Here is a 14,071-nt window from a genome sequence, read left to right as displayed (position 1 = left end):
CCTTAATATGTTAATGTGTCAGTAAACATGTATGTATATAAGATTTGGATAGGTTGACCCACGCTAAAAGACAGAGGATGGCTGTGCAAATTCATGAGCAAGGATATAGTCAACAAGTGATGGAAACAGAAGTGAACTGTCACTGCATCATCATGTAGTGGTCTTTAAAACATGTCTTCAGCTCTTTCCTGAATTGAAACAGGGGTTGGAAAGTTCTGATGTTTACAGGGAAATCTGTCTTGTATCTGTACACAGCCCTTCCATCGGAAAGGTCTGTGTGTGTACACACGCCTACCCATGGGTGAGGTCTCGTATCAATTAACAGCTCTCATCTTGCTAAGGTCTTGGGTCTGTAAACATGTCTACCATGGGTAGGGTCCTGTACCTATAAATAATCCACCTCCTTTGTAAGGACCTATGTCTGTAATCTTGTCTTCCCAAGGGTAAGGGTCCTGTATCGATAAGCAGCTCTCCCTTTGGTAAGGTCCTGAGTCTACAAACATGCCTCTTATGGATACGTTCCTGTATCTGAAAAGGACCTGTCCTCTTGTAAGGTCCTGTGTCTGTAAACATCTCTACCCATGGGTAAGGTCCTGTACCTATAAATAATCCCTGCTCCTTTGTAAAGTCCTTTATCTGTAAACATGTCTACCTAAGGGTAAGTTCTGGTGGCTATAAACAGCCCTCCTGTTGGTAAGGTCCTGTGTCTGTACTGTAAACATGTCTACTTATGGGTAAGTTCCTGTATCTATATAAAGCCCACCTATTGGTAAGGTCCTGTGTGTGCCCACATGTCTACCCATGGGTGAGATCCTGTATCTGTGAACAGCTCTCCTCTCAGCAAGGTCCTGTGTCTGTAAACATGTCCACCCATGAGTAAGCTCCTGTATCTATAAGCAAGCCGCCGCCTGGTAAGGTCCTGTGTCTGTAAACAGGTCCACCCATGAGTAAGCTCCTGTATATGTGAACAGTTGTGATGATGTTTCCCTACTGATGAAGGCTAATGTCTCATTCTCCTTTGGCATTTCAGGGTTTAGGAGGTCCGACTGGTCCTCTGGGCCCTGGTGGACCCCCAGGCCTGCCAGTAAGTATTCTCTGATTTTGTCTGTCTGAGCCCCCATCTCCCTTCCTCCTCACTTTCTGTTTGCATCTTTACTTTACTTCACCTCACTTTATCTTTTCTTCGCTTGTTTCATTGTCTTCTATCTACATATTTGCCCACGTGTCCTAATTATCGTATTGAGTTGTTATTTTGCAGATGCCTTGCTCATCATTTAATGTTTTCTCCCAATAGCAGTGTGCTCCCTGCCTCTTACCCTTGTCTCTCTTCCATGCTCTCTCTTTCCCCATCCCTCACTTCCCGCCCTGTTCCATTCCCTCTCACTTCTATCTTCATCTCTACTCATCTATAGTACAATTCTCCCCAAGCCTGTCTCTCACACATATTCCATCTGTAGCCCTCCTGTTGTCTTTCCTTCCTCCCTCTGTCCCTCCCACCCCATCAATCATTCACCTCCACACACATCTCTCCCACCTACTCTATCATGCCTCCACTTTCTCTGCTAGTTTATCCTACCAATTCCTAGTCATTTCGACCCTTCTCTGTCCCCAATTTCTTCGCAATCTTTTGACGTACTCCCCTTCACAACCGCCCCTCCCCTCATATTGTATTCTGCTACACATTTATCCCAGACTCCTTGCTTTCTGCAGCCCTTGTTCCCAAAACCCCATGTGTTACCTGTTTGTGCACTTCTTTTTTTCAGCACAGACCTCAACCCTCCTGTTCATCTCTTCCCAGCTCCAATCCCTTGTTAGTCCCTTTGTCCGTCCTGCTCTTCTCTCATTTCTCCCAGTACATTGCATTTCTTGCTTCCTTACAATCTCCCACACCCCATATTGCTCTAAAGCTTCCTTTTCCTGACTTCATCTATCAACTACACCCTTACTTTACTCATCCATTGTCGTCACTGTCCCTTTGTTGTCTTCTTCCACCATCTCCCACATGCAAGGTGACCACTTCTCGCTGGGTCACTACAGACATTGTTTCCTGTCCTGGATATCTTTGTGCTCTCATAATGCATTTTGGAAACACACCCGAAATCTGTGTTTTGTAGGTGAAAAGTTCAGGACTGGAGACAGTGTCTGTAATAACCTAAGGTAAACTTGGACCAAAAGTGTAAGTTTATGACTTTCGACATTCATAGGTTACAAGTAGTATCTGTACGTACACACTCGAGACAGAGTTTCCGCACTCAGATGGAATTTCGGCACTCAAAATCGAATCACCACCCGAGTACAGATATTCCACCCTGCACCCGGAGTGAATCTCCGCACCTGGAGTGAAATCTCCACACTCGAGACACAATCTCTTTAGTCAGGGCAGAGATCTGCCCTCAGTGTGGAGATTCTGCCCCGAGTGTAGACACAAACATACTACTTGTAACTTACCTTTGTGAATACCGAAAATTAGCAAAGTTAGACGTTTGTTCAAAACTTAGACCAAAAATCTAACTTAACCTTTGTAAATCAGGCCCTTTGAGTGCCATATCTGCGTGCCTCTTACTTCAAAGCATAACTCTTATTTCTCTTCTTTTAGGGTGGTCCAGGTCCAAAAGGTGCTAAAGGAATCTCAGTAAGTAGATGACCTGGCAGGATGTCTTCCTGCGTACACTCTGTGTTAGAATGGCAGATATTGGGAGTCACTAGAGCAGACGTTATAGCGTGTGATGGGACGCAGTGATATTGAGCATCAAGGCTGGGTAAAGTTGTCGTCAAGGTGGATGTTAAGTTTTCACACCAATGATGCTGTTGTCAGTGTGGTAGTGACAGTGGTTTGTGTGAGTGTGTAGTGTATGTCTGCTCGTTTATTGTGTGTGTGTGTGTGACTGCATGCAGATGATGCTCATCTTTAAGCTGACATTGGAAGCAAGCATTGTGCCTCACAGATGGCTGTCTTTTCCCTAAGCGGTGTCTCAAAGTATGGCATCAGGTATTCTGTGGTTTACGTCCTCAAGTGCACACGTTGCGCAGAAGTGGAGACCGTTGGATCTTTCACCAGGCGAGGGAAGCTCTTCGTAGCCAAACAAGTAGATCCTGTGTGCATGGATGATGTGTTGCAGATGCTTGATGGTGTCTCAAGCGAGAGTGAGGTTGGTACTGCACTAGTGTCCATATAAACCATTCGTTTTTCATTCTTGTTTTAGGGTCAGGCTGGTCCCAAGGGAGAGAAGGGTATCCAGGGGCCTGCAGGACCTCCGGTGAGTTGATCGCACTTTGGTCTCCTGCCACCATTGCTCGTTCGCTGCAGTTTCCTGTCTTGAAGCAAGAGGATTGCGAAACTATGCAGAGTCCTCCTGTGCCTTGAAATCCTAGTCTGAGGGAAAGCCAGGCAGAGATGCCCCCTCTAACGGGCTTGGAGCTTTAGCAGCTTTGGGCGGTGAAATTGGGAAGGTTCTCTGATGCAAAAGAGGTCTAGTGAAATAGTGGTCAAATTCAACGATATGTGGCTTAGCCTCGTTGATAAGGTGAGATGTGAACTACTGGTAAAGATGGAGGAAATGTGATAATTGTGGCTTATCTGGAGGAGGGCTTCTAGTCCAGCGACTGAGCTGAAATGTGGCCGAGAGGCCAGATTTGACCAGATGTCTATGGTTAAGTTGTGAGCTGGAACAAGGAGATTCTAGTTCTCCCCTGGCTTCTGCAATTTGTGATGTCCTGGGAGATTTAATCTATCTTGGATCGCTTTAAATCTCTTTGCTACATTATTTGGGAGTGTTTATAAACCTATACCACAGCACATTTCCCCAAATTAAAAGCTTCAAATGTACATGTCGACCCAGCTCCCCTTTCTCTATGAGGGCCAAACCATCATTGACACTGCTGCAACTTTTAGGTGCTACCGAAGGCAGAAAGTTAATGTAATGCTCTCTCTCAGGGTCCTCCTGGCGAAGTCATCCAGCCGCTGCCCATTCAGATGCCCAGGAAGAACAAGCGCTCCATCGATGCCAGCCAGATCATGGGCGACGAGGCCATGGTCTCCGATGCCGCCATGGACTACTCCGACGGCATGGAGGAGATCTTTGGCTCCCTCAACTCTCTGAAGCTGGAAATCGAACAAATGAAACACCCAATGGGCACCCAAGACAACCCGGCCCGGACGTGCCAAGACCTACATCTCTGCCACCCAGAGCTGCCCGATGGTACGTCCCACTGCGCGGCGGTCCACCGCAGTCTACTTTCATACAGGGCTGACTAGCGCATGTGACGAGTGTCATTTCAAGCACTAGTATTAACACTCTCTTGTCTACTTCCAGGTGAATACTGGATCGACCCCAACCAGGGCTGCTCGCGAGACTCCTTCAAAGTGTACTGTAACTTCACAGCGGGCGGAGAGACCTGCCTCTTCCCCAGCAGATCCACTGAGGTGGTGAGTAACTGGAGGAGTGTCAACCAAGTCTGCGCTCTGCAGTGTGTGTGTGTTACAAAATATCCACTTCTGCCCCTTGAAACTGACATGGCTGCTCACCTCATCTGCCCACTCCCTGCCCCTCTTTCCCACACCCCCTTCATGGTCTCCAGCTCTGCCCTGCCTTCCCCAGTTCACTGCTCTCTTGTTGCTGTCCCAGATCTTTTTCAGTTCATTTACTGTTTCTGTTGTAGGTTTTTTAAAGCATTCGGTGCAATTTTCATTAAAATATGTTCTGATCTCAGTCCCAAGACTCCTCCCACCCAGCCTCTTACCGTCTGTAAGTCGATGGCACTCTGCTATTAATGTCTGTCTGTCTCTGCATCCTCCTCTTCTCCCTCCACTCTGCACACATCCAGACTCCTGTGTCCCTCTTCACAGCCCTGCTCTCCACAAGGCCATTTCAGGCGCCATTTGATGAGATAGTTCCAAGATGCCCCCACTCCTGGTTGGTTATCCTGAAATTGTCACCTCCACCCATACTCTCCGCGCATCCTTGGCACTCGGTTGCATTGAATTTCATGGAGTACATTTAAAGCATCAAATAACAACACCTTGGTTGTTCCCTCTCCCAGGGATCTCAGCCCAAGAAAGTGACCTTTGTATCAGGTGCACACAGACAAAGCCCCCCATACCCGCACATCTGCTGTACAGGCCCACCTAGGAGTCAATCAAAAGACAACCAGTTCAAAAACCAAGCCCCAGGGCTCCTCACCTGAGTGAATGCTGCCACTGGGGGGGTGGAGGTGGGCCTGGAAGGTCCAGGATTGGAAGCCCTCAGGGATCACGATGAACTCCTAACGTCATCTCTGCTCTTCGTCCTACAGGTCAGGATGTCCGCCTGGAATACCGAGAAACAAGACACGTGGTTCAGTGAATTCAAAGATGGAAACAAGGTAAGGCTGCCTTCCCTCGCAGAATTATCTGTAAAAAAAGCATTTCGAGCTTCTTAACACCCAGGGTGCCCCTGTGTTGTAACTGTGGGCCCTACCTTGGTACAGGAGAGTGGAGGCTTTGGTTCTTGTAAGAATTAGGAATGTGAGGTACACCCCAGTTTGTTCACAGTTTTTTCGTGGTGGAGAGAAGGGGTGTCATGTCCATGATTAAGCTCATCTTCTCCGAAGTCTGTATCTGAACATATGATTATACTTTTAGGCCTGTCATCAGCATTTGACACGGTCTCACACCCCATCCTCCCCATCACCCTTCCAAGGAGGAGGAACGGCTTCACCGCTTGGACCCTAAGACGGCGGTGAGCTTATATCTTGACAGAACCAGGGAGTTCCAAATTGAATATCCCCTGCGTCAGCAACATTCGGAAAATTCTTTTGTAGCTCTTCACGCCGACGTGGACGACGTCACAGAAGCACGGCATCGCGTGCGGCTCTGCTGACGTCACTGACTCCATAATAGGACTCCGTCAACGTGATGACATCAGTTCCACCCTTTTTTCCGTGCCCTCGAGGCACACGGACGGACCGACAACAGTAGATATATACACAGTATACACAGTGCAAAATAATCAAAGTAACACACATAGTGTGAAGACAATGCAGGAAAGCCAATGGAATAATACATTTCCTTTAAAAGCAACATATATACATAAAAACATTGCCAATAATGCTGGTATACAAGGGTGGACAACCTGGAGGCAGGTGGGCATTGAGGAATCCACAGGCAGATAATGTATCCACCAGAAAAAGCGTTACCGAAGGTAAGTAACTTGTTTTTCTGGAGGATACATCTGCCAGTGGATTCCTCACCTTGTGAATAGATTCCCACAGCAGTCCCACTCCCGGAGGAGGGTGTCCACCCTTCTATACCAAGAAGTCCTGAAGGACGGAACGAGCAAAGTGTCCGTCCCTCCTGACCTCTGCATCCAGACAATAATGTTTTGCGAAATGGTGGAGGGAGGCCCAAGTTGCCGCCCTGCAAATGTCCTCCACAGGAACACCCCCTAGACAAAGCAGATGTAGATGACTTTGCCCTAGTAGAATGAGCTCTTAAACCTTCAGGAGGTTCCTTACCGGCTAGAGAGTAGCATATCTTGATACACAAGACAATCCATCTAGACAGCGTGCGCTTGTGCACCGCTCTGCCTTTCCTGCAGCCAACAAAACCCACGAAGAGATGGTCATCAATTCGGAACTCCCTGGTTCTATCAAGGTAGAAGCTCACCACCCTCTTAGGGTCCAAGCGGTGAAGCCGCTCCTCCTCCTTGGAAGGAAGAGGGGGAGGATAGAAGGTGGGAAGGGTAATGGACTGCCCCAGATGGAAAGGAGTTACCACCTTAGGCAGAAAAGCACAAGGTGAGGAATCCACAGACAGATACTGTATCCACCAGAAAAGCGAAGGTAAGTAACTTGTTCGTTAGCGCCGGGACGCTCCTCGACAGCAGCCGTGCGCTTTACAAATGCCTTTGTATTATGTATTGTATGTGTATTGTATTTGTATGTGGTCCTCTTGAGAGGGAGTGTACCTCATGTTGCCTCAATGCTCTGTTGACCACATCACCATGGGTCACTTATATCAGGACGTGCGTAGAGAGGGAGTGGCCCTCATGTTACCTCCATACTCCGTTGACCGCCTCACACTGGGGTCACTCATCAAAGTTCTCTTCTCTCTTCTTTAGTTCTCCTACATGGATTCCAACAGCAACCCCATTGGCGTGGTCCAGTTCACCTTCCTGCGCCTGCTCAGTGTGTCCGCGCGCCAGAACTTCACATACCACTGTCACCGCTCTGTGGTGTGGCACAGCGTGCCCTCCAACAGCCACGAGAAAGCTGTGCACTTCATGGGAGCCAACGAGGAGGACATCTCCTTTGAGAACAACCCCTATATCAAGGCCATCGTGGACGGCTGTGCGGTGAGTGTCACTCTCGGGGTCTTAAAGCCAGGTAGAGGAGGTCTGCCGGGGCTCTGGGTGGGGAGAGCCCCCCTAAAGCCAGGCAGAGGAGGTCTTGGGGGCTCTGGGTGGACATAGTTACCCCTAAAGCCAGGCAGAGGAGGTCTGCAGGGGCTCTGGGTGGGGAGACCCCCCTAAAGCCAGGCAGAGGAGGTCTGTCGGGGCTCTGGGTGGGGAGAGCCCCCCTAAAGCCAGGCAGAGGAGGTCTTGGGGGCTCTAGGTGGACCTAGTTACCCCCAAAGCCAGGTAGAGGAGGTCTGCCGGAGCTCTAGGTGGACATAGTTACCCCCAAAGCCAGGCAGAGGAGGTCTGCCGGGGCTCTGGGTGGGGAGCACCCCTAAAGCCAGGCAGAGGAGGTGAAGTCCATGCTCTGTTTGGAGGTGCCCACCGGATAGGTTGGTGGGCGGGAGAGCACAGAGAGTGGGTGGAATGGTAGGAGCGCACACGGTTCGGTGGGATGAAGCACAAAGTGGGCTGGTGTGGGGGGACAAAGGATGAAGTGGAGTAGCAGGAGAGCAAGTGGTGGTGTGTTGTGTAGAAGCACAGAAGATGGAATGGAGCGGAGGAGAGCACAGAGGGTGTGCAGGTAACAGAGAAGGTGGACAACCAAAGATGGGGTGGAGTGGCAGCAGAGTATTCGGTGGGGAGTGAGGAGGCAAGGAAGGACGTAGTGAATGGGGGTGGCACAACGATTGGATGGGATGGGCACAGAGGATGGATGGCCAAGGAGAGTGGATGGGATGGGCACAGAGGATGGATGGGATGGGCACAAAGATTAGATGGGAAGGGCACAGAGGATGGATGGCCACAGAGGATGGATGGGCACAGAGGATGGAGGGGATGGGCACAGAGGATGGATGGGCACAGAGGATGGATGGGATGAGCTCAGAGGATGGATGGGATGGGCACAAAGATTGGATGGGAAGGGCACAGAGGATGGATGGGCACAGAGGATGGATGGGCACAGAGGATGAAGGGGATGGGCACAGAGGATGGATGGGCACAAATATTGGATGTGATGGGCATAGAGGATTGATGGGCACAGAGGATAGATGGTATGGGCACAGAGGATGGATGGGCACAGAGGATGGAGGGGATGGGCACAAAGATTGGATGGATGGGCACAGAGGAAGGATGGTATGGGCACAGAGGATGGATGGGCACAGAGGATGGATGGGCACAGAGGAAGGATGGTATGGGCACAGAGGATGGATGGGCACAGAGGAAGGATGGTATGGGCACAGAGGATGGTAGGGGCACAGAGGATGGATGGGATGGGCACAGAGGATGGATGGGATGGGCACAGAGGATGGATGGGATGGGCACAGAGGATGGTAGGGGTACAGAGGATGGATGGGATGGGCACAGAGGATGGATGGGCACAGAGGAAGGATGGTATGGGCACAGAGGATGGATGGGCACAGAGGATGGATGGGATGGGCACAGAGGATGGATGGGCACAGAGGATGGTTGAATGAGCACAGAGGATGGATGGATGGGAACAGAGGGTGGATGGGCACAGAGGATGGATGGGATGGGAACAAAGATTGGATGGGATGGGCCCGAGGATGGATGGGATGGGCACAGAGGAGGGATGGGCACAGAGGATGGAGGAGGAGGGCGGGATTAAGGATGGGCACTTAAGGTGGAGTCTCAACAATGAGCGATTTATACATGGCACAAAGAAATGATGGACTAGATTGGGCACAAAAGATAAATGACCAAGAATTAAATGACGCACAGAAGTGCACATCACATGACAGTACACAGAAAAAACATCTTATTTAAATCAAAACCAGAAAATTGAGCTTTTATCCTAAATGTATACATGAAGTGCATATGAACCCCCTAAAACTATACAGAAAGGGCGCATTATTCCCCGAATACTACACAGGAAGTGTGCGTTATTTTCTTGATAGTATATAGGAAGTCTGCGTTATTCTCCTAATACTACACAGGTAGTGGGAATTGCTTCCTTGACAGTACATAGGACATGTACATTACTACTACATGATTACCCTACTACGCAAGACTTCCCTTATACTGCACTTAAAGTGTGCATGACTCCCCTAATACTATCAGGAAGTATGCATTATTCACTGAATACTACACAGGAAGGGCGCATTATTCACCAAATACTACACAGGAAGTATGCATTATTCACCGAATACTACACAGGAAGGTCTCATTATTCATCGAATACTACACAGGAAGGTCGCATTATTCACTGAATACTACACAAGAAGGGTGCATTATTCACTGAATACTGCACAGGAAGGGCGCATTATTCACCGAATACTACACAGGAAGGTCGCATTATTCACTGAATACTACACAAGAAGGGTGCATTATTCACGGAATACTACACAGAAAGGGTGCATTATTCACCGAATACTACACAAGAAGGGTGCATTATTCACGGAATACTACACAGGAAGGGCGCATTATTCACCGAATACTACACAGGAAGGGTGCATTATTCACTGAATACTACACAGAAAGGGTGCATTATTCACCGAATACTACACAAGAAGGGCGCATTATTCACTGAATACTACACAGAAAGGGTGCATTATTCACCGAATACTACACAAGAAGGGCGCATTATTCACCGAATACTACACAGGAAGGGTGCATTATTCACTGAATACTACACAGAAAGGGTGCATTATTCACCGAATACTACACAAGAAGGGCGCATTATTCACCGAATACTACACAGGAAGGGCGCATTATTCACCGAATACTACACAGGAAGGGCGCATTATTCACCGAATACTACACAGGAAGGGCGCATTATTCAGCGAATACTACTCAGGAAGGACGCATTATTCACCGAATGCTACACAGGAAGGTCGCATTATTCACCGAATACTACACAGGAAGGGTGCATTATTCACTGAATACTACACAGGAAGGGTGCATTATTCACCGAATACTACACAGGAAGGGCGCATTATTCACCGAATGCTACACAGGAAGGGCGCATTATTCACCGAATACTACACAGGAAGGATGCATTATTCACCAAAACTACACAGGAAGGATGCATTAGTCACTGAACACTACACAGGAAGGGCGCATTATTAACCGAATACTACACAGGAAGGCCGCATTATTCACCAAATACTACACAGAAAGGGTGCATTATTCACCGAATACTACACAAGAAGGGCGCATTATTCACCGAATACTACACAGGAAGGGCGCATTATTCACCGAATACTACACAGGAAGGGCGCATTATACAGCGAATACTACTCAGGAAGGACGCATTATTCACCGAATGCTACACAGGAAGGTCGCATTATTCACCGAATACTACACAGGAAGGGTGCATTATTCACTGAATACTACACAGGAAGGGTGCATTATTCACCGAATACTACACAGGAAGGGCGCATTATTCACCGAATGCTACACAGGAAGGGCGCATTATTCACCGAATACTACACAGGAAGGATGCATTATTCACCAAAACTACACAGGAAGGATGCATTAGTCACTGAACACTACACAGGAAGGGCGCATTATTAACCGAATACTACACAGGAAGGCCGCATTATTCACCAAATACTACACAGAAAGGGTGCATTATTCACCGAATACTACACAGGAAGGGCGCATTATTCACCGAATACTACACAGGAAAGATGCATTATTCACCGAATACAACACATGAAGGATGCATTATTCACCGAATACTACACAGGAAGGGAGCATTACTACCATAATACTACACAGAAAGGGCGCATTATTCGTCAAAAACTACACAGGAAGTGCGCATTATTCACCAAATACTACACAGAAAGGGTGCATTATTCACCGAATACTACACAGGAAGGCCGCATTATTCACAAAATACTACACAGAAAGGGTGCATTATTCACCGAATACTACACAGGAAGGGCGCATTATTCACCGAATACTACACATGAAGGATGCATTATTCACCGAATACAACACATGAAGGATGCATTATTCACCGAATACTACACAGGAAGGGAGCATTACTACCATAATACTACACAGAAAGGGCGCATTATTCATCGAAAACTACACAGGAAGTGCGCATTATTCACCAAATACTACACAGAAAAGGCGCATTATTCACCCAATACTTCACAGGAAGGGTGCATTATTCACCGAATACTACACAGGAAGGGCGCATTATTCACCAAATACTACACAGGAAGTGCGCATTATTCACCAAATACAACACAGGAAGCGCATTATTCACCGAAAACTACACAGAAAGGGCGCATTATTCAATGAATACTACACAAGAAGGGTGCATTCACCGAATACTACACAGGAAGGGCGATTACTACCATAATACAACACAGGAAGGGCGCAATACTACCATAATACTACACGGGAAGGGCACATTACTACCATAATACTACACAGGAAGGGCCCATTACTACCATAATACTACACAGGAAGGGCGCAATACTACCATAATACTACACAGGAAGGGCCCATTACTACCATAATACTACAGAGGAAGGGCACATTACTACCATAATACTACACAGGAAGGGCGCAATACTACCATAATACTACACAGGAAGGGCCCATTACTACCATAATACTACACAGGAAGGGCACATTACTACCATAATACTACACAGGAAGGGCACATTACTACCATAATACTACACAGAAAGGGTGCATTATTTCATTGACGGTATGTAATATGTGCCTGGAAATGCCCATGATTTCCCTGATAGTATACAGCAAGAGTGACTTATTCCCCTAGTAGTATTCTCAAAGTGCACTTTATTTCTATGTTATTACGGGGGAACATCAGATTATCTGATGGTATACAGGATTTGGACATTATTCACCTGACACTGTTTATAAATGCACACCATTACCCTGATAATGCACAGAAAGAGCTGAATATTTCCCTGATGCTACCGAAAGCTATACATTAATTCCCTGAAAGAGAGCGGGAAGTGCATATTAATCCCCAATACAATGCAAGACATGGCAACAACTGTTGTAGATACACAGGCGTGCTTAGCTGAGCGTTAATATGTTCTCATCATGCTGTGTCTGCATCCTGACTTATGTGTACTTTTCCATTTTCTCCCCTCAACCCCCACAGATGAGGAAGGGCTACGACAAGACGGTGCTAGAGGTGAACACGCCCCGGGTAGACCAACTCCCTGTAACGGACGCTATGTTCATGGACTTTGGAGAACCCAACCAGAAGTTTGGCTTTGAAGTGGGACCTGTTTGCTTCCTTGGCTAGACCCCCCCCCCACTACCTCTCTCTACCACCCCCTCTCTCCCTGTCCGCACGGAAGTTCATCTCCAGAGTCACCCCCAGACGAGCCAATGAGAGACTTCACCCTATCGCCAATGAGAGACTTCACCCTATTGTCTAGACAAGAAGGAAAAGCCACGACTAAAAAAGGACCACGAGAAGGCGAATCCAGAAGGGACCAAAAAACACCTTTTACCTCTACACCCCCTGCCGTCGGGCCTAAGTAATGTCCTCTCTCCACAAGGAACCAAAGACACGTACTCTGGAAAAACTTGCTTTTTTACAGAATAAATATATGTTTTAAGATATATTATTACCAAAGAGGAGTCGCTGACCCTATTGGACCCTATTGGACGAAAACCCTTTCCCAAAATAACTGGAATTTAGAGAACCTCAGACACTGATCCAACGTTTCCCACAGTCGTTTTCTACTCACACTATGCCCTGCGCGTACACCTCTCCTTCCCTCTGCCAGAGGTTTAAATTATGTCTAAAGATATATTTAAAAAAGGAAAAACAAAAAAAAAATCAACACAACACAGGGAGACTTTTCAGTTTTTTGTTTTTGTTTTTAAGTTAATGGTTTTATTTAACTCCTGAAATTGATTCTGGCCCTTTAGCACAATGAATTTAGGCTGACAACTCATAAAATGAACCAAAAAGGAGGAAAACATAGGAGAAACAAAGTCTGTGAAAAGAGATTTCTTTATGGTGCTCGGAGAAAAAATATTTACAGTCAGCAAAACTTTTTTTTATTTTATAAAAAAAAGAGACACAAACTCTACCAGGTGCTGAGTGTTATTTTGTAATGTTTGTAAGTATGTTTTATTCGTATTGTAATATATAATCTATAATTTTGCTGCCTTGTTTTTTTGTGTTGGTTTTCTGTATAGTTTTGCATATGTCACCCCTCTGTACATTATCACCCCTTCTCATTGTTCTGTTTGCACTGGGATATCACTTCCTGTTTCTGCCATTCCCACTGTCCTTTTTCTTTCATTCTTTGCACATTCCTAGACTTTTGGGTACTTCTTCCACTCTGCTCTGCTCTTTTTTTAAACATTTTAGTCTTTGTGTCATGAATAATTTACAGATTTACAGGCCAAGTGGCGAATCAGAAAGAGGCATGTGCAATATATAGGTCAGGCAGAGGCAGGGGGTGTGAATCGCGATGTCGTCTAGTGGGAACAAAGTCAATGTCTGACCTGTTCCGGTTATTCTCTCTGACCGTTCTTTCTCTGTAACCGGAAGTGACTGGAGAGGAGGGAGAGGGCGACAGGAAGTCATGCTGGCTTTCATCTACTAGAGTTGTCATAGAAAACACTCAAACCGGAATAATCTGAATTGTTTTGAAGTTAATAGCTAATAGAGTTATGCTTAGAAGCCTCCATTACCTGGTTGCAATGTAGACCCACTCTGTCTCACC

General features: G+C 47.0%; 1 protein-coding gene across 6 annotated transcripts in view; it reads left to right on the top strand.

Moving 5' to 3' along the window:
• LOC147668685 (collagen alpha-1(V) chain-like) overlaps positions 1–13,503 on the top strand; it is a 323,501-nt gene extending 309,998 nt beyond the window's left edge. For all 6 annotated transcript variants that reach the window (XM_086948522.1, XM_086948518.1, XM_086948520.1 and 3 more), the window contains 8 exons: positions 1,031–1,084; positions 2,597–2,632; positions 3,204–3,257; positions 3,935–4,199; positions 4,314–4,426; positions 5,293–5,361; positions 7,098–7,331; positions 12,484–13,503. In XM_086948522.1, coding sequence (XP_086804648.1) covers positions 1,031–1,084; positions 2,597–2,632; positions 3,204–3,257; positions 3,935–4,199; positions 4,314–4,426; positions 5,293–5,361; positions 7,098–7,331; positions 12,484–12,630 — 972 coding nt within the window. In that variant the 3' untranslated portion in view covers positions 12,631–13,503. The remainder of the gene's footprint in view (positions 1–1,030; positions 1,085–2,596; positions 2,633–3,203; positions 3,258–3,934; positions 4,200–4,313; positions 4,427–5,292; positions 5,362–7,097; positions 7,332–12,483) is intronic.
• Positions 13,504–14,071: the final 568 nt, after the last annotated feature.

Source organism: Lissotriton vulgaris, unplaced genomic scaffold (assembly GCF_964263255.1).
Source record: "Lissotriton vulgaris unplaced genomic scaffold, aLisVul1.2 SCAFFOLD_1231, whole genome shotgun sequence".
In the NCBI taxonomy this organism is placed as follows: Eukaryota; Metazoa; Chordata; class Amphibia; order Caudata; family Salamandridae; genus Lissotriton; species Lissotriton vulgaris.
The sequence above is the reverse complement of the archived record's forward strand: the minus strand, read 5'-3'. Positions and strand labels throughout refer to the sequence as shown.